Here is a 20,293-nt window from a genome sequence, read left to right as displayed (position 1 = left end):
TGCACCCTTTAGGTACACCCAGCTTTCTCCCAAAGGAGCCATTTTCTTTGATCTCAGATGGCTATTATGTTTACATCTTTGGAACTATAAACTGTGGTGGTACAAAGGTTGGTTCACGGTTTGATTATTTACCTCTGAATGTATATTCTAGAAAGGAGAACACTAATTTCCATTACAAATTGTCAGACAGATAAAATTTATTTGCCAACATTCTCCCTTTAATGTTAGTGTTTGCCTTGCCACCATGCCCCTCACATTGTTACTCTGGGCAGTTCGTAGCCCTTTGGCTCTTGATGGCTTTGTGTCTAGTAATAATGCAGGGTGCTCAAGGAAATAAATTCAGTGTGGATATACTGAAAACAGACTCCCTGACAAGTGTGCTAGCGCTTGAAAAGGAGACCGCAGTGGATGTGTGGTGTGTCCTATCCTCAGAGCACTCTCTGTCAGGCAGGAGTCATACACTTGTGATGTTAATTTTTTTAGGTACCATTGCTCTATTAATATTCAAACAAGCCTTTCACCTTGTACTGCCACTTCTGAGAATTGACCCTAATGAAATAATCTAAAATATGACAAGCTATGGAGCCTTCCTTCAGATGATCTTACTACCATTATTCTTACTGGTTAAAATTTGCATCTTAAATGTATAACTCAATGAATGACAATTCAATGAATGACATGTGTCTGATGGAATGTTATACAGCTGTTAAACACCATAGTTTAACACCATCCGGTGCAGTGGCTCACGCCTGTAATCCCAGCGCTTTGGGAGGCTGAGGCAGGCGAATCACTTGAGGTCAGGAGTTCGAGACCAGCCTGGCCAACATGGTGAAACCCCGTCTCTACTAAAAATACAAAAATTAGCCAGGCATGGTGGCACAAACCTGTAATTTCAGCTACTCAGGAAGCTGAGGCAGGAGAATAACTTGAACCTAGGAGGTGGAGGTTGCAGTGAGTCAAGAATACGCCAATGCACTCCAGCCTGGGCAACAGATAAGACTCTGTTTCAAAAAAAAAAAAAATTTTGTCAATGTTAAAGAAAAGCTAATATTGGCAGGGATGTGGTGAGACTGACATCCTGACACACACAAGCAGGACTGGGGATCAGTGTCGCCTTTCTATAAAGCACTTTTGCAGTATAAATCAGGAGCCCTTGAAAGTTCAAAAGCTCTATTTTTGTAGTTCTTGTGCTAGATATCTTTCCCTAGAAGGTTAAAAAGAAAGAAAAAACGGGGAATGTTTTAAAAAAATAGCATTATTTATAATAATTAAAATCACTGGGCATGGTGGATCATGCTTGTAATCCCAGCACTTTGGGAGGCTGAGGCAGGCGAATCACTTGAGGTCAGGAGTTCGAGACCAGCCTGTCCAACATGCTGAAACCCCATCTCTACTAAAAATACAAAAATTAGCTGGGCATGGTGGTGTGCACCTGTAGTCCCAGCTACTTGGGGGCTGAGGCAGGAGAATTGCTTGAACCTGGGAGGCGGAGATTGCAGTGAGCTAAGATAACGCCACTGCACTCCAGCCTGTGTGACAGAGTGAGACTCCGTTTCAATAAATAAGCAAAAATTAGCTGGGCGTGGTTGTGGGCGCCTGTAATCCCAGCTACTTGAGAGGCTGAGCCATGAGAATCGCTTGAGCCTGGGAGGCAGAGGTTGCAGTGAGCTGGGATCACATCGCTGTACTCCAGCCTGGGTGACAGACTGAGATTCTGTCTCAATAATAATAATAATAATAATAATAATAATAATAATAATAAAAATCACAGACAATTGATGTCCAGTGATGTCCAATTGATGACCATATGGAAATGGTTAAGTGAATGATAGTACATCCATACTAGATATTATGACATAATGCAGCCATAAATGTCTTAAAAAAAAAGATGGTCTCACTCTGTTGTCCAGACTGGAGGCATGATCACAGCTCACTGCAGCCTCAACCTCCTGGGTTCAAGCAGTCCTCCTGCCTTAGCCTTTCTAGCAATGGCAATGTCATATTTTTTTCATAACATAGATTGCTTAAGAAATAGTGTGACATAGGACAGGTGTGGTGGCTCATGCCTGTAATTCCAAGTACTTTGGGAGGCTAAGGCAGGAGGATCACTTGAGGCCAGGAATTTGAGACCTCATTTATACCCAAACAAAAGAAGAAGCAGCAGCAGATGTGGCACGTGCTTGTAGTCCTAGCTACTTGGAAGGCTGGGGCAGGAAGATCCCTCGTGTCCGGGAGCTTGAGTTTGCAGTAAACTATGATCATACCACTGCAATCCAGCCTGTGAGATCCTATCTCTGGAAAAAAAAAAAAGAAAAAGAAAAGAAAAAATAACATGAAGTAAAAAAGAACCAGTAACAAAAATTAAAAAGCAAATTCAGCAGCACATTCTTTTAGCAGCCAGGTACTCTTCAGGTGCTTTGCATACTAATAGTCACAACAGACTTGTGAGATAGGCCCTATTTATTGTCTGTTTTATAGATGAGGAAAATGGAGCAGGAGCACAGCTACCCGAGGCTGCACAGCTCATTGGAGCCATTTATGTGATTGGAGCCCAGCACTTTGGCTTCAGAGTCCTTGTTCCTGACCATAACACTGTAGCAGAGCTGGTCAGGATTCAGAGCACCTGAAAGCATGATCCAATTTTGGTTGTCTCAAGATTGTCTTTTTCAAGTATATGAAAAAAGGGCAGTTGTACTAGGGTATTGAGAGTGGTTTTTTCTGGTTTATAAGATTATGGGTAGTTATTACTTTTATAAGAGAAAAAATATAAAGGATTTTAAAGCATGGACTAGAAAAGAGTAAGAAAATAGACTGAAAAATAAAAGTGTGATTGTATTGAGATTATTTTCACTTCTTTTAAAAAATATTTTCTATTATGTAGATAAATTCACTCTTATAAGAAAACTTTTAAATGAATTACTGATTACAAACCAGCCATCCTAGTAATTCTGGAAGCTGATGCTTATGTTGATTTTTTCCCCGCCTTGGGACAGGGTCTCACTCTGTCACCCTGCTGGAGTACAGTGGCATGATCACAGCTCACTGCAGCCGCAACCTTCCGGCTCACCTCAGCCTCCTGGGTAGCTGGGACTACAGGCACATGCCACCATGCACAGCTAATTTTTGTATTTTTTGTAGAGACAGAGTTTTGCCATGTTGCTCAGGCCGGTCTCAAACTCCTGGGCTCAAGTGATCCGCCCACCTTAGCCTCCCAAAGTGCTGGGATTGTAGGCGTGAGCCACCTCATCCGGCCCTCATGTAAGTTTTTACAGGAGATGGGGATGCTGCTGGGCTTTGATCCCTATGTATGTGCAAGCAGGGAAAGCTCAGAGACCCAGGAGGGCAGGAGGAAAACACTAGCCATAGTTCTCTCTGGAGGGCAGGTTTTACACAATTACTCTTAGCTCTTCGGTTTTCAGGTTTCTCACCTTTCTACATTAGACATTGATATAATATTTGAAGCATATGAAGTGTGCTTGAGTTAACTTTTGTAAGGAAAAGAGTGTTAAGAAACATTGCTTTAATGTTTTCTATATTTTCTCAAAAGTTCTAGGCTCAGAAACCTTATTGCTCTTGTACTAGTTTCTTTTCTCTCTGCCTCCACAGGAAGGAAGAGGGAATGGTTTAAAATAGAAGACGCCATAAAAGTGCTGCAGTATCATAAACCCGTGCAGGCATCATATTTTGAAACATTGAGGCAAGGCTACTCAGCCAACAATGGCACCCCAGTCGTGGCCACCACATACTCGGTTTCTGCTCAGAGCTCGATGTCAGGCATCAGATGACTGAAGACTTCCTGTAAGAGAAATGGAAATTGGAAACTAGACTGAAGTGCAAATCTTCCCTCTCACCCTGGCTCTTTCCACTTCTCCTCACAGGCCTCCTCTTTCAAATAAGGCATGGTGGGCAGCAAAGAAAGGGTGTATTGATAATGTTGCTGTTTGGTGTTAAGTGATGGGGCTTTTTCTTCTCTTTTTATTGAGGGGTGGGGGTTGGGTGTATAATTTGTAAGTACTTTTGTGCATGATCTGTCCCTCCCTCTTCCCACCCCTGCAGTCCTCTGAAGAGAGGCCAACAGCCTTCCCCTGCCTTGGATTCTGAAGTGTTCCTGTTTGTCTTATCCTGGCCCTGGCCAGACGTTTTCTTTGATTTTTAATTTTTTTTTTTTATTAAAAGATACCAGTATGAGATGAAAACTTTCAAGAATTTGTCCTATAATGTGCTGTACAGTTCAATAGAGTGGTCACTTTCACTGCAGGATACATTTATCTACACATTATATATCGGACATATAATATGTAAATAAATGACTTCTAGAAAGAGAAATTTGTTTAATTTTTCAAGGTTTTTTTCTCCCTTAATTTGGGCATTTCTAGAATTGAGAGCCTCACAATTAATATACCTTTTTGTTTTTGATGCTAGTGTCTGGGCAGGTTGCCCTGTCCTCTCTCTATTTCCCAGTCATTGACTGTAGATATGGGAAGAGTTTAGCTACCTTCATAGTGCTCCCAGGACTCATGGCCTTTCCTTCTTTAAGCTGTATTTCCCTGCCCAGAAAGAAACAGGAAAAAACCTTTTTTTTATTTTTTTATTTTTTTTTAACCAAGCAAGGAGCAAATGGCCTCAGCCCAGATCTGTAAAAACAATGATAGAAATTGAATTCTGCCCCACATGTTGACAGTAGAGTTTGAACTGGATTCTTGGGATTACTTATCTAAAAAACTGGAGCATCAGGTCCGTTTCTGTCCTGCTGGTTTGGAATCTTTTCCGTAATGCTATTTATTGCCAACAATGGCCTCTCTTTGTGTCCATATATGCCTTACACCGTGCTGACCTGGGTATCGTCCATGTGCTCTGAAGCATCCAACTTTACTTTGCAGGTGCATCAATGTAGTCCTGTCCCTGAACTGGGCAACCGTGTCCCTGAAAAGTACACTGGGGAAATTCACCTGCTTGCTTGTCTTTGTAATGGCATGGCACTTGTGATTGCACCATGGAGCATGCTCAGAGCTATTAAATTGGTCTCCCATCTCCCACCAGGATATGAAAGGCCCATATGGGAAGCCACGTAATCACTTACTACAGTGGTTACATAATACACTGGCTCACTGCAGACTCTCTTGTTTTTTGATACAGGTTTCGTGCTGGCTTCATTTGCCAATTGTGTTGTTTAATTCGGAAGTAAGAGGGTCTTGAGATTGAGGGGTAGGGAGAGGTACACTGACTGATCCCTGGCTTAGGACAGGAGATTATCTCTGTACTCCAGTGGCATCTCCTTAGCCAAGATGTGAAATTAAAATCATAGTTCGCCTTATTTAAAAATTCTAATAAAGCACTCAAACTTTGAAAAGCTTTTACTTTTCCCTCCTACTAAAAGAAATGTATGTACCTCATAGCCCTGTGTCATTTAGTGTTCAGCACTTTTGGGAACATCAGTTGGTGAACTTTAAATTTTGCTGTCTACTTACCGGGCACGGTGGCTCGCACCTGTAATCCCAGCACTTTGGGAGGCCGAGGCAGGTGGATCACCTGAGGTCAGGAGTTTGAGACCAGCCTGGCCAACATGGTGAAACTCTGTCTCTACTAAAAATGCAAAAATTAGGTGGGTGTGGTGGGCGCCTGTAATTCCAGCTACTCAGGAGGCTGAGGCGAGATAATCGCTTGAACCTGGGAGGCAGAGGTTGCAGTGAGCCAAGATTGCACCACTGTTGTCCAGCCTGGGCGACAAGAGTGAAACTCCATCTCAAACAAAAAAAAAAAATTTTTTTTTTTTGCTATATACTCTTAGTTTACATCCTCTCTCCCAATCTTGAAACACAGAGCCAAAGAGCAGTTGTATTCTTGGGATACCATGATACCTCTGGGAAAGGAATTATATTCCCAAGGAGAGGTCCCATTGGATAAGAACAATACCATGGGACTTGAGTCTGAATGCTAACTTACTATTCACACATCCTTCTTAAAAATGAACACACTGTTTCTTATCCTGACCTAGAGCATTCTAAAGTTCTGTTCAAATAAATAAAGGGCAAAATAAAGTAGATTTAACCAAGTGCTAAGTGGAATTCAAGAAACACATTCTTCCAGATAAATTCTACCTTTATGGTATGGATTTGAAAGTACTTTGCAGGAAAACAGTCAGTACTCTTTAAAAAGGGACTGCAGGGCGGGGTGTAGTGGCTCACACCTGTAATCCCAGCACTTTGGGAGCCCAAGGTAGGTGGGTCACTTGAGGCCAGGAGTTTGAGACCAGCCTGGCCAATGTGGCAAAACCCCATCTCTACTAAAATACAAAAATTAGCTGGGCATGATGGTGCACGCCTGTATTCCCAGCTGCTTGGTAGGCTGAAGCATGAGAATCACTTAAACCTGGGAGTTGGAGGTTGCAGTAAGCCAAGATCATGCCACTGCACTCCAGCCTGGGCAACAGAGTAAGACTCTGCTTAATAAGAAAATAAAACGGAACTGCAGTGCTAACAGTAATTTACACATTTTTAAATGTTCTGAGTATGTTTTGACTGGGCTAGTGTAACAATATACTACCCTGAAAGTGCAGTTTTGATTGTTGTTGGTGTCTTTGGGTCAGGAAAGTGAACTGTGCCAAGAAGTATTTTTCAGTGACATGAATGGATTCCTGTTAATGCAATTGACTGAGAGATTGTGCTTATGCTTTCTTAACTGACAAAAAGAGGCTTTGTCCAACATCAGAATTGTTGAAACTGGTGCTGTTTTCTGTTGCACTGGGATTCTGATGATCTGGGATTTTCCCTCCTTGGCACAGTAAACACCATGGCTGTCTTTACTGAGAATGTCGTCACAGTCCTTTAGTGATAGATTAGTTAGACCCATGGTTGCAATACCTTTATCTCCCCAAAGAAAATAATCAAAAGAAAGCACAAAAACTACCCTGTTTGCAGAATATTTCACTGACATTGATTTGTCATTAATTCTACCAGAGCTGACCTCATTCAGGCTTGATAGAAACAGGTTCCTATGTTTAGGGCAGATCCCTAGCCTCTCGCTCACAGTGAATTTGCATGTCCTAGATTCTGGTTATTGCTAGAGCATCCATTAAAGTCTACCAAACGCAGGATAGAAGAAGATAGCAGTGGATTTTTAAAAATTTTTAGTTTATAAATCACAGTCATTGGGGAAACACTAGTAAGGTCATGTGATATTTTGGACCAGGATTTTTCTCTCTGTCTTCTCTCTGGGTGTGTGTGTGTGTACAGCAGGGCTACCAGGAGGTGTCAACCATGTTAGATTTTCTGTAGCCTTCCAGAAACAGTGCAGCCCATAAAACAGGAATCTTAATTTTCCTCATAGCAAATATAACAGGATGGAACAGTTAGTGTTTTGTTTTTACAAGTGTCCACCACTCCATCTGCCCTGCATGGAGAGGGCTCTCTCACTGCTAGGTCTAGGCCGAGCCATCTGGAAGGATCAAAGGGTGTGGGAGTATCACCCCCTCTCAGGCTGCAGAAGGTCTCAAGGGTGGCGTCACAGCAGGATTTCCGCCTTCTGCATTGCACTGCACAGCCCCATGGAACGTGAGGCACTTGAGGCCTTGCTTCTTGCAGCCTCTGGGGAGCAGAGTAGGTCACTGCCCTCTGGGAGTGTTTTGCAGTAGTTTTGTAAATGTGTTGCTACATAGTCAAGTTTCTTTGTGGCAAAGAAATATTTTGTTTTGATATTAGGAGCCAGCCCATGTAATGCCTCTTAGGCTTGCTTGCTTAGAAGAAAAAAGTCACCCTTTGTGGTTTTTAAGAAAAAAATTCTGTGCAGATCTGTTCCTCCTCCTGCTCCTTCCCTTTTCTCTACATACAGTGCTCATTGGAGGCTCCTGCTAAACCTTCTTAACCAGAGAAGTAATAGGTATTTGTTAGACCTGAGTGTACATTTCACATGTTATCCTTCACATATTTCTCATTTTCATCTAGTACTTTCTTAATGCCTTTGTTGGAGTCCCCATCCTCATCTTTAAAAAAAAAAAAGCAACAGCTTAGCCTAAGCCACATTCACTTTTTTTAGTTCACAAGAAGGATTTAATAGCCACAATGTGATTTTTGCCACAACTGTGTGATTTTAATATTCTCTAATATCAAGGGTGGATTTAGAATTGCAGGAAATACCTGGAGAAATCACAGTGGAATGAATTTTTGCTTTAAGAGAAATGAGAGTTGGCTGTAATTGATAATACAGCTTCATCCTAGTCCCATCTGCATTTCAGAAAATAAGCCTCATCTTTACAAAACACAGGACACTTGTGGGACAGTTAACTCAAGCAGCTGTGGGGAGGGAGGAGATTATTGAATGGTGATTAAATAATGCAAATGGCCCTTCTGTTTCTTAAAGACTGTGGAAGAGGTCAGACTGCCCGGTTGAGGTGGCAGTCATTTATTCTGAGTCCTGTTGGGTAGAGCCTATCTCCTCGAGGCTATAGAGGCTTCCAGGATATGGAGCTATGCATGTTAATGGCTCAGCCTTGCCTCCATCAGGGCACCTACCTAACTTGGAGCAAGTGGGAGAGCACCCCAGAGTCATCCTCTGTGCTCTTTGGTGAGTTTTGCAGCGGAGACTTCACCATCCGGGGGAGCTGTGTTTCTGTGTCACTTGGGATATCACCTAAAAATGAAACATTTGATATTTTAAGGTATTAAAAAAAAGTAAATTGGGGAACATTGGCTGCAATCCCTAAAAGATACTGTTGTCTGTGCATCAGGTTGGCTTGAGGTCACCACAGGTCCTGGGAGCCCAGAGAGTTTAGGCATACTCTCCTTTGGAGGCCAGCAGCCTTTCACAAACCCTGCCTCTAAAAGGGCAGTTTCACATTTGACCATGTTTTTGCATTAGCCTCAGAAACTCTTGTCTTTAGCTGATAACCTTTGAGGGATGTGAGAAGCCTAGTTGGAGCATCTGAGAAAATGATCCCTCTCACCTTCAAATTAATCAAATAGTTTGTCCTTCTAGTCTCCTTATAAATTAATAAATGGAGGGCTGGGCACGGTGGCTCAAGCCTGTAATCCCAGCACTTTGGGAGGCTGAGGTGGGTGGATCACAAGGTCAGGAGTTCAAGACCAGCCTGACCAATATGATGAAACCCCGTCTCTACTAAAAATACAAAAATTAGCCAGGTGTGGTGGTGCATGCCCGTAATCCCAGCTACTCGGGAGGCTGAGGCAGGAGAATCGCTTGAACCCAGGGGGTGGATGTTGCAGTGAGCCAAGATCCCGCCATTACACTGCAGCCTAGGCAACAGAGCAAGACTCTGTCTCAAAAAAAAAAATTAATAGGAAGAGAATCCCATTTTGTGATGATTTGGGCACACTACTTGAGCTGAGGCTAGCAGTCACATGATTTTGGCTGTCTCTGACCTGAAGCTTTTGAAGTAAGAGTTATGTCTCTTCCCTGAAGCTTTGTTTACAGTGGTAACTTGGTGAGTTTGAGCTTTGAGCTTGTCTTAGAAAATAAGACTGTCCACCTGGGGAGGGGAGCTTATAGGGAACCCGTGTTAACTCAGAATGCTGAAGAAAGTGCTTTTAGCCAACAAAAGTAAGATTACTATCTAGAAGGTTTTGGAAAGAAGTCATTGCTTCTGTTCCTCCAGCAGTCAGTTGACTCTAGGCTTCCTTTGGTTTATATCCCCAGTTCTTAATACTAAAACTTATTTGACTTCCTATCAGGAAGCACACAAAAAAAGCGTCATTTAAAACCCTGGATATAGGCTTTAAAGGATACAAAAACAGCAGCATTGTCGTTTTGCCAGGTTCATCACCATTTTGATGTGCTACCCATCCTTCCACCCTCCCTTTCCTGCCCCCAAGCCTCCCAGCCAGGCCAGATGTGAAGATTCTATTAATCACTTTTTCAGAGAACATTAATTCTTGTATAGAATAATTATCTACTAAATTGCTTATTATCTGTGACTACCTTGCAGAGAACATCTCAACAGTGCAGTAAAATAGCTCTCCTAGACTTGAGCTTCCAGCCAGGCATTTAGATCACTCTTAAGCCTTTGTGGAATTCTGAGGAAAAAAAGCAAGATGCCTCAATGCCAATGCTGGGCCTTAAGATTCTACTCCCCTCCCTGTAGGGTGGGGCAAGTGGCTCAGCTTTGGAAAATCATTTTGCCCATAAGATTGCCTGTGAATCCCTTTAAGAAGTCGTCCTGATCTGAGCCTGTCTTCCTGAGTACTTTGGTGCTGAATCGAAAATGGTAAGCTAAAGCAGTGACAGATCCACGTAGCCTCTTTAACCTCTTTATTGTCTTGCCAAAAAAAAAGTTTCTCAGGTTAAACCTTTATCTTTAACCTCCCTTTGTTGTGGAGAAAATGTGTCACTAATCAGTGGTCCAAGGGATATCTAGCTTTGGTTACTCAGTTCCTGCAGCATAACAGATACGACTTATGCCAGAGAAGGTAGAGGCTGATTATGGAGACATCCAGGAACAGGAATAAGAAGGGATAGGTCTGCTCCACATAGAACCTCCCCAGATCTGAAGTTAAGTCTTGGAGAGTTTCCAAAGTGCTGAAGTAAAAAGACTTGGAGGGCCTTTGCTTAATGAGCAAGAGGCTTGTGTCCTGTCAAGAACATGAAGGAGTTCAGAAGGGAGCTATAGCTCACAGACAGAAACCTGCCCCCTGACCCCATCCCCCGTGACTGAGAGCATGTTTGCTCAGAATTTTCTAAGAGGACTCTCCTTTCAAAAATCCAATTTGCTACCAGAATGTTGTTTAGCCTCTGAGAATCTCACTCTTTCACTTCCATCTGTGAATGGACATAAAGTGTTGCTCAGGGATCAGAAACATCAGAGTCCAGGGCCCAGTGGCATGGTGTTGCATTAATAGTTAGAAAAGTAATTGGTCAACTCTACTGTAAAAGAAATAAGTATGTAGTACAGTTTTGTAAATGTCAGGTCTGTTCTATTGTTTTGTGATCTGAAGACTGTCAAACTGGTTGATAATCAAAGAAAAGGTTGGTGGTTAGAATAAGTAAAATTTCAGTTAGAAAGATATAGCTTACCCATTTTCCATGTGCTTAAGGAAGTCAAGAGTATTTCAGGATGTTGAGAACTGTTGTAAAATGGAATTGAAGCAAGTGTCTCTCACCTTCTTAGGTGTATCACAGAGAGGAAGTGGAAGGCCAGAAGTAGCATCTTCATACTTACTTTGCCAGCCTGGCCTCCATTTCAAAGACTTTGTCTTCCATCCTATCCAATGACATGGTCAGGGATGGGCTCTGAGGAGGCAGTGAGGCCCCACCTTGGTTTGCCCCACTGTGGTGTGTAGTCTCCAAACAGCTTAAGGGTTTTTAAGGAGTTTTCTCACATGATTACCTCCACTCCATTCATCTACCATCAGCATCAGAAAGGTTAACATCCCTGGGACCATTCTACTTATAAAAGAGATGAACTAGTGTGCTTTCTCCCCTTTTCCAGGTGCGCCATCCATATACAATCTCCTCTTGGCCAAGTTCAACAAATGTTTCCAGGGAACCCTGTGGGTTGAGGCAAAGTAGCCAAGATGTATTGAGTTAAGTTTTTCTAGAGGACAAAAGTATTTCTTGTCCCTTTTCCCTCATGCTCATATGTTTTAGCTGAGGCTTAAATGGCCAAGTTGAGTAATAACTCTGGAACTGAGACAGAGAGCCAGGGACCCATGTACCCAGGGACCAGTCCCCTGGGGAAATCACACAGTGGCTCAGACTAGACTGCTTTATCCCACCAGAACTCTGCTGCTGTTCATTTCCATCAGGACCACTCAGGAAAGCAAATAAGTTAGCCTTCTCATCATTAGGTCACCTAATCTCTTGGGCTGCAGGATGAGAGCATATATAGATCTCCTGTTTAGAGAGTGTGTTCATAATTGTAGAAAGGGATAGAAAATGGAACAACCAAGAGACTGTGTCATTTTTTGAAGAGGATGGCAAGGATGACCTCAAATGAGCTCAACAAAACTGGGAATCCAAGGAATGGTGCTTGTAGGGAAAGAGAGGTCAGTTGTGGTCCTTAAACCTCTTGGTACCTTGTGTGGGTTATAAAACAAGGAGCTGGAGTAAAATTGCCCTTACCCCCAATCCAAATGCTGTCCAGGATTTAGGAGCTCCCAACCTGTGGTTATATGGTGTTGGTTTCCATTTTTTGTTTGCTTGTTTCCAAAACAGCCTTGCTTGGTACTGCATGGAAAGTTCAAGCTTTTCTTCTTGCCGCTCAGGACTACCTGTCTGGGCTGGCCTCTTCCCCGTGTCTTCACAGCGTCCCTAAGGAAGATTTTTGCAGCACTCTCTGGAGCTGAGGGGAGTGAAATTTGGTCCAGAGAAGGCGGAAGGAAATAGTTTTACTGTTTCCTTTTCTCGAGGCGGATGTCCTCAGGCTTCCTTCACACCTCCTTCCCATGGGCGCGGCTGGCAGTACAGTCAGGCTGTGGAGGAGGGCTGAGAAGAAAGGGGCACTGGTCCAGCCCCAGGTTTGGTCTGAGACAGGTACACAGCAGATACCATCCCACCTTCCTCTCTAAAGAACAGGCCAGCCACACATATAACCCTTTCCCTACTTTACTAATGTGTCCCTTATGTGGTACCAGCAATGGAGGACAGGCAGACTTACCCCCTGCCATCTAGAGAGAATGTTGTTACTACCCGTAAAACTTGACCACCCCCATATCCCACTCCTTTTTGTAAAAACAAATGCTTAAACATGTGAGCCTGCCATTCCTTTCTATGTGTTAATCAGTTTCCTTCCATTTGAGCTGTGTGAGAGGGAAGGGCATTGAAATTGTAGGTTGTAATCTTGTGCCAACCAATAAAAACCAGTATTTCACACACATCCCTTTTAGTGTCTGGTCTCTTCTTTCCGGAGGCTTCCCTTCAGTCCTTCATGTCAGTCCTTTGGTTTCCCCCACTCCTCTGCTAGATTCTTGGGAATTGCCCTAGAGGTCAAGGGTGACCCCGTGGAAGATTTGGTGTGCAGGGCATTCAGGTGAGAAATGCAGTGGAGAAGGCAGAGACTATTAAAATCAGCATGTTGTATCTTGCTGTCCTTGCTACCAGGTGCCGAGAGAGAGCCCTGGTTAGACGGTCAGTGCCCAGTGCTGAGGAGAGGGCCTGTCCCCCTTAGCCAGGGAGGCTTTCTAGGGGACCCAAAGGAGCTGGAAGGGGTAAGAGGTGAGCCACATCCAGAATAAGGAAGCATCGCAAGAAGCTGCTTTCCTCTGTGTGCGGTGGAATCAGGAAGGGCGGAGCCATTTTTGAAGTTGTGAGTGGTAGGGCTTGCAGGCAGAGAATGGGTGGGCATCATCAGTGAGAGAGCAGCATTAAGTGAGCTCTGTCCCCTGGTCCCAAAATGGAAGGAACAGTTTGAGCTGTAATGGAAAATATTGATGAGATCCAATTATGGAAAGCAACAAAAGCCAGTCCAGAGAGTTTAGTTTTATGCATGGGCGTGGTCCTGAACAGGGCAATCATGTGGTATCAACCATGTCTGAGCAGGAGCCAGCAGGAGAGTTTGGAGTGGAGCAGTCTGGAAGCTGTTATGATACCATGCTTGAGGCTCTGCAGACTCAAGGAGTGCAGTGGAAATGCAGAGGGAGATATAGAAACAAGAATGAACAGCATATCACAGAGAAACACCCATCCTCCGAGACAAGCTGGCTTCTCTAGGATGGGACTCTGTTGGCATCACCACTGGTCAAGTATTTTAAGCCAAGAAACCTGATGGGATCAGTGGGAGAGAGTCACTTCCAGGAACAAGACCCACACAAATCTAATTCATAAGAGACTAATGTATGTGCCCAGATGCTAATTGGTTCATTTATATGATGGTAAACATCAAAGTTACCCAGTTTGTGTACTGGCTGGCTGTATGGGAAGCAAAAAATAGGCAGAAAGTTGGTTACTGAGCAGTAATAATGGTCTATTGACTTCATTCCACCACAGGACAAATTCCCTATCAGTTGGTCAGAGAACGCTCCCCCTAAAATTCTGATTCTGCAGGCTTCCTTGTCCATTCCATGATGATCACCCTGAATTCCTCCATCAAAGGATTCTTCCTTTTGCCAGATTTAGTGTGTATGATGAGGCTCTGAACTCATACATGCTGATACAGGTGATGTACTCGGGAAACCACCAACTGGCCACCTCTAATTGGGATTTGAGTGTTCTGGAAACTTCCCACTCGCCCATGTCAGATCATTATGGACCATTCTAAAGCTGATCCATCATCACATTTACTACATGATTCTGTTTCATTTGCAGAGGGTAAATGGCAAAGTTCAGGATTACCTTTCTGCAGCCTAGTCTTCCAATGGCCTGCAGGACTTGTGGCTAGAGAGAAAGAACTCTAAAGAGATGCCCCAAAACTTCGGACGTGGGTGGAGAGAGGAAATCAGCCCAAAGGACACCATTGCAGCTCATATCATTGTGGGGACCGGCATTGCACTTCCTCCACCCTTTGTTGACATGCTGGGTGGTAGTGCTGACCGTCTAAGCCAGTTTGAGTTGGTAGAATAACTGCTCATCCCCAGTCAGGGCGGCTTCCATCTCTGGGCACCTGATAACTGTTCCAAGAAAGCCTGGTGTTACAAGCCATGGCCTTGCTTTCTGGTTTCCAACAGAGTTAGGCTGTGAAGGGTTTATTTATGTCCTTGATCTTGTGACACCCAGCTAACATCTCAGCATCTGAGGATGTAGCCATGAGGTTCCATGTTTTATGTTCTGAATACCAGCAATGTGCTAAACCTAGGACACACAGTCCTCACAGAGGCACCTGCTTGGGTGACAGATGGCATGAAATGGGAGAGGTGACAGCCTGGGAAAAGTAAGCCACTTGGGAGGGTGAAGTAGGAAGGAGCAATATCAGAGAGAGCTTGGGTGGGAGGACCATGGAGGGATGAGATGGAGATAAGAAATTCAGAAAAGGGAAGAAGGACAGTCATTCATCCGAAGGCTGCCTGGTGTAATAGAAGATACGAATGTTGGGAATTAACCCAGTTCTCTGCTCCGCTGCTGACAAGCTCTTTGATCTTGAACAAATTACCATCCCTGCTCCCTCCTGTTCAGTGGGGGAGAAGTCTACTTTGCAGGATTATTGTGTTAAGTGAAGGAGTGTGTGTGACACCAAAGTCAGGGTGTGATTATCAAATGGTGGCACCTCTTTGGAAATGCCAAGGCCTGTGCTGAGTTCACTAAATAAGACACAAAGTCACAACAGACACAAGTAATCACAATGCAAAACGATACATGCAATACAAGAAGCCCAAGGGAGTGTCAACTCCTCAAAGGAGGCATCGTCTGAGAGGATCCATGCGGGATGCGTGGGATCCCAGCGTGAAGGGACAGCATGTTCGAGGGCAGAGCACTGTGTTCAGGGAACATGATAGGGATAGTGGGCAGGGAGGGGGAGAAGCAGGAGGTGCCATGGGAAAGGTTAGCTGGGGTCAGGTGGCTTAGCAGGCTGTGTTTGAACTTTACTCTGCATGCCTGGGAAGCCAACAATGTTTTTAACAGAACAGTGACTGCATCAGGTTGGGCATTTGGGGAAGATGATATTATCTACTCAATGTTTCTTGTGTTCCTGGCCAGGTGGTGGTCACTGTTTTACACTTAAGTCTTCGCAGTCCTGTGAGGCATAGGTCATGGTAAAGGAAATGGAGGCTTAAGGAAGCTGTTTTCTAAAGGACCTAGACAAACTTGTCTAAAAACTACAGGGTTAAAGCACCAAGGATGTCTAAGACAATTTGGAGAAACTGCCAGGGAAAACACAGGACTACAATGGAAGTCCTATGTTCAATCAGTATCAAGACTTAATATAAAGGTACAGTAACTAAATGTGATAAGTGGAATAGCTGGATAGAAATAGAAATCAATTAGACAATAAACGTGAGCAGGGGACCAAAAAACAGACCTGTGCATACATGGGAATATGGTAGGAGCCAGAGGAACCATGCACCTGAGTAAGGAAAGGAAGGGATCTTTAGCAAGTGGGGTTGGGACAATCAAGTAACCAAACAGGAAAAAATGATATAGTGGCCAGGCATAGTGGCTCACACGTGTAATCCCAGTGCTTTGGGAGGCAGAGGCAGGAGGACTGCTTGAGCTCAGAAGCAGGAGGCAACAGTGAGCTATGATTGCGCTAGTGCACTCCAGCCTAGGACACAGAGGGAGACTTGGCTCAAAAAAAAAAAAAAAAAAAAAAAGTCACAGTGGCTCATGCCTGTAATCCTAGCACTTTGGGAGGCCAGATCACCTGAGGTCCGGAGTTCAAGACCAGCCCAGCCAACATGGTTAAACCCCATCTCTAAGAAAAATACAAAAATTAACCCAGCGTGGTGGCAGGTGCCTGTAATTCCAGCTACTCAGGAGACTGAGGCAGGAGAATTGCTTGAACCTGGAAGGCAGAGGTTGCAGTGAGCCGAGATCATGCCACTGCACTCCATCCAGCCTGGGCAACAGAGCAAGACTCCATCTAAAAAATAAAAATAAAAATCCCTACCTCACACACCGTTTATGAAAATAAATTCACAAATATGAAAAAAGTCATTTGTGAAATATCTAAGCTAAAGGAACTATAAATGTGGACTTTTTAATCCTGATTCTTCTTTCACTTACATTTTGTTCTTAAATAAAAGGAAGGTTTTTCTAAAAAAAAAAAAAAGAAAAAAGAGTCATAACGTTTAGAAGAAAATGTGGAAGTTAAGTAACATATCCAAGGTAATAGAAGAACTGCAGTTCAGCATGGGGGTCTGGTGCGCCAGAACCTGCCCACTTGGCAGTTCTCTCTTGGTCCCTTCAGACTGTAAGATGGACCAGGGCAAGGAGAAACTGAAGGTGGGGAGGGGCGAATGAGGGCAGGATTTGCACCTGGTCCCTACACTACCTCACAGGAAGGGTTGCAAGGGAGGCAGAGGGAAGGACTTCCTCATGACATCACCATCACTCAATAAACAGGCAGTGGTGATGGGCCTAGATGCTGACAGGTGTCTTTTGTGAGAGAGACCATCAGGTACTCCACACAAACATCTATTGAGGGCAGATGGCTGGTCATTATGCTTAGGTAGGTGTGAAGAGGATGCAGATAAAACAATAGCAGTGAATCCTTGCATGATAGAGCAGGAAGGATTTTAGGGATCATCTAGTCCAATCCTCTGTTTCACAGATTTAGAAATAGACACAATGAGAAGGGATTTCACCAGTATTCTAATTTGGAACTCTAAGTGGAAAATACAGATCACTGGCCATGCTGTAAATAGCTAGCTGCTCTGTTTCTATTGACATGAAAATCTTTTTAAAAATGGTTATCCTGGCTGGGCGTGGTGGCTCACACCTGTAATCCCAGCACTTTGGGAGGCCAAGGCAGGTGGATCACTTGAGCTTAGGAGTTTGAGACCAGCTTGGCCAACATGGCAAAATCCCATCTCTACTAAAAATACGAAAAAATTAGCAGGGTGTGGTGGGGCATGCCTATAATCTCAGCTACTCGGGAGGCTGAGACACGAGAATTGCTTGAACCCAGGAGGCGGAGGTTGCAGTGAGCCAAGTTCGCACCACTGCACTCCAGCCTGGAAGCCAGAGTGAGACTCTGTCTCCAAAAAAAGGGTTATCCCACTCTGGCCACCAAACTCTGTCAGCCAGTGCCACATCAAGACCCATGCCCATGTCTTCATCACTCATTCACCATTAATTACTCCATCTTTCTTGTCCCCATGTCCTTCCAGTGTAGTCTCCCTCAGAATCCCAGACCTGAATTAATCCATCCTTTTTTTTTTTTTTTTTTTTTGAGACAAAGTCTCACTCTGCACTCTGTCACCAGGCTGGAGGGCAGTGGCACGATCTCGGCTCACTGCAACCTCCGCCTCCCGGGTTCAAGCAGTTCTCCTACCTCAGCCTCCCGAGTAGCTAGGATTACAGGCACATGCCACCACACCCAGCTAATTTTCGTATTTTTAGTAGAGATGGGCTTTCACCATGTTGGCCAGGATGGTCTCGATCTCTTGACCTCATGATCTGCCCGCCTCGGCCTCCCAAAGTGCTGGGATAATCCATCCATTTTTATCCCCTCCTATGTGAGAGCTGAGCCTGCCCAGAGAAAACCATATATAGCATGGGGTCACTATGGGTTCATGCCTCCCCTCCACTCAGCTTCCAATGCTTCCTGTCAATGGCCAGTGACTACCACATTGACAAGTCCAAAGGTCACTTGTCAGTTCTCATCTGACCACTGACCACTGGCCCCCAAATCCTGTGGTGTCCTTGGCAACATTTCTTGTTCTCTTCCTACCCATAGCTTTCAGGGTAAGGTTCCATCTCCTTAGATTAGTACCCAGTACCTTTTGTGAGTTGGCCCCTGCCCACCTCACCAGACTAATTTCTTGCCACTGCCTCATCCTTGTTTTCTCCTGGCCTCATAGAACTTCTTGCAGTTCTCCAAATGCATCCTACACCATCACACTGTTTCACAATTCACGCGTTCTGTGCCCTCCTTTGGGAAAGATCTCTGAGATAGTTCTCCCTACGCTGGACTGTGTGTCCGCTTGGACATGCCCCGTTCTGAAGGTGCCTTCTGAACAAAGGGAAGATATTTCTCTATTGTGGTATCCAGCTAAGTGGTACAGAACAGGTACCCTGGAAATGAAATATGGGTTGGAACAAGCAAAGAGCCAAATGACATTTTGGGGATGTCCACCACACAAGAAATGTGTGCCAGTGTCACCTGGTCCCCTCAACCCCGTCCCTCCAAATACCCCTTCACTTCCCCCAAACCCTGGAAGCAAATGCAAGGTCCCCTGGGACCTGGTGTGGGAGACATTTGGAGCAGGTGGAGGAGGTGGGGAGAGCCATGTAAAGAGGCTCTTCCCTTTGGGGCAAGGGTGACATTCAAACTGTGGCACCCACTCACCAGTCAGAACGAACATGTGATGGAGGCCTCTCCTCTGAGGCCCCTTCCCCAGGTTTCTCTTCCTGCCTTGAGTCTGGAGGGCAAGGGAATAGGAGGAGGAGGTGCTTTTCTAGGGTGAGGAAACCCTCAGTTCCTGCCAGTCCTCTTAGCTCAGCAGCCTGTGAACTCTCCCAGACCTGGGGCAAGAGCTAATGGGAGGCTGGTCACTTCCTGCCAGGCCTGTGCCCGGGACAGGCAGAGGAAGCCAAGTTTGGGTGAGCCTGGAAAGGAGGAGAAGAGGAGGGGCAGTTATGGGGGCTTGCAGTTTATGGGGTGGAGTTGAGGGAAATTCGTTTTGCTTGGGGCAAACTCCATCTGAGGAAGTTAAGTGGACTAATTATAAAAGCTAATATTATTTTTCTAGTGTTTTTCAACTTATAAAATACTCTCCCGGTCGGGCGCGGTGGCTCACGCCTGTAATCCCAGCACTTTGGGAGGCCAAGGCGGGCGGATCACGAGGTCAGGAGATCGAGACCATCTTGGCTAACACGGTGAAACCCCGTCTCTACTAAAAATATAAAAAAATTAGCTGGGCATGGTGGCATGCGCCAGTAGTCCCAGCTACTCGGGAAGCTGAGGCAGGAGAATGGCGTGAACCCGGGAGGCGGGGCTTGCAGTAAGCTGAGAGCGCGCCACTGCACTCCAGCCTGGGCGACAGAGCAAGACTCCGTCTCAAAAACAAAACGAAAAAAACACTCTCCCATCAGTTCAGACCATTCCTTGAACACCTACTACCTGCATAGGCCCACGGCCCAGGACCCAGACCTTCACATCTACCCTGAGAGGCAGGTACTTCCATCCACGCCTCACTGCAGAGGCAGCTGAAGCCTGCAGGGGCTGGAGGACGGGAGGGAAAATCAGTTGAATGTGGAGCAGGTTGGGAAGGTGAAGGAAAGCTGGGGATGGAGAACAAGTATGTTCCAAGTCAGGCCTCTGGTGCTGTCAGGGGCTGGTCGGTGAGGGGTTCCCTCCGTTGAATCTTCAGGACTCACTTAGTCCCTGCTCACTTGTCCCTTGGAGGTATGCAGGCCCAGCATGGGGCACCTCATCCTCCCTCCCCCTAGCCTTGGCCCTGCCCGGCTCCACTGACCCCTTACCTCAGAGTCGGGTGGGAGCCCGAGGCCGACCTGGCCCCAGCTCCAGCCTCCCACAGGAGACCAACGGGTTTCCAACTGGCAGAGATGGTGGGAAAACCGCTCGAGTGAAGGTAGGAAAGTGGGAAAACACAGGGGCTGCACAAGGAACAAGTGATTTTGCAAAAAAGTGAGCCAGTGTAGGGAAAAGCCTGGAAGGAGGTGCCCCTGGGGTCAGGACACCCTGGGCTGGCCTGGGAAGGCTGGGCCTGTGCAACAAAGCAGCAGGCAG

At 45.2% G+C, this 20,293-nt stretch overlaps 1 protein-coding gene across 4 annotated transcripts in view; it reads left to right on the top strand.

Annotated features, from left to right (window-relative positions):
* The window catches only part of NUDT3 (nudix hydrolase 3), a 112,891-nt gene extending 100,068 nt beyond the window's left edge, over positions 1–12,823 (top strand). For 3 of the 4 annotated variants that reach the window (XM_054490174.2, XM_063666137.1, XM_063666138.1), the window contains one exon: positions 3,607–12,823. In XM_054490174.2, the coding sequence (XP_054346149.1) occupies positions 3,607–3,785 (179 nt within the window). In that variant the 3' untranslated portion in view covers positions 3,786–12,823. The remainder of the gene's footprint in view (positions 1–3,606) is intronic. The other variant, XM_063666139.1, reaches the window with a different exon arrangement.
* Positions 12,824–20,293: the final 7,470 nt, after the last annotated feature.

The sequence above is a fragment of the Pongo pygmaeus genome, chromosome 5 (genome assembly GCF_028885625.2).
Source record: "Pongo pygmaeus isolate AG05252 chromosome 5, NHGRI_mPonPyg2-v2.0_pri, whole genome shotgun sequence".
NCBI lineage: Eukaryota > Metazoa > Chordata > Mammalia > Primates > Hominidae > Pongo > Pongo pygmaeus.
This window is presented reverse-complemented; position numbering and strand designations above follow the sequence as displayed.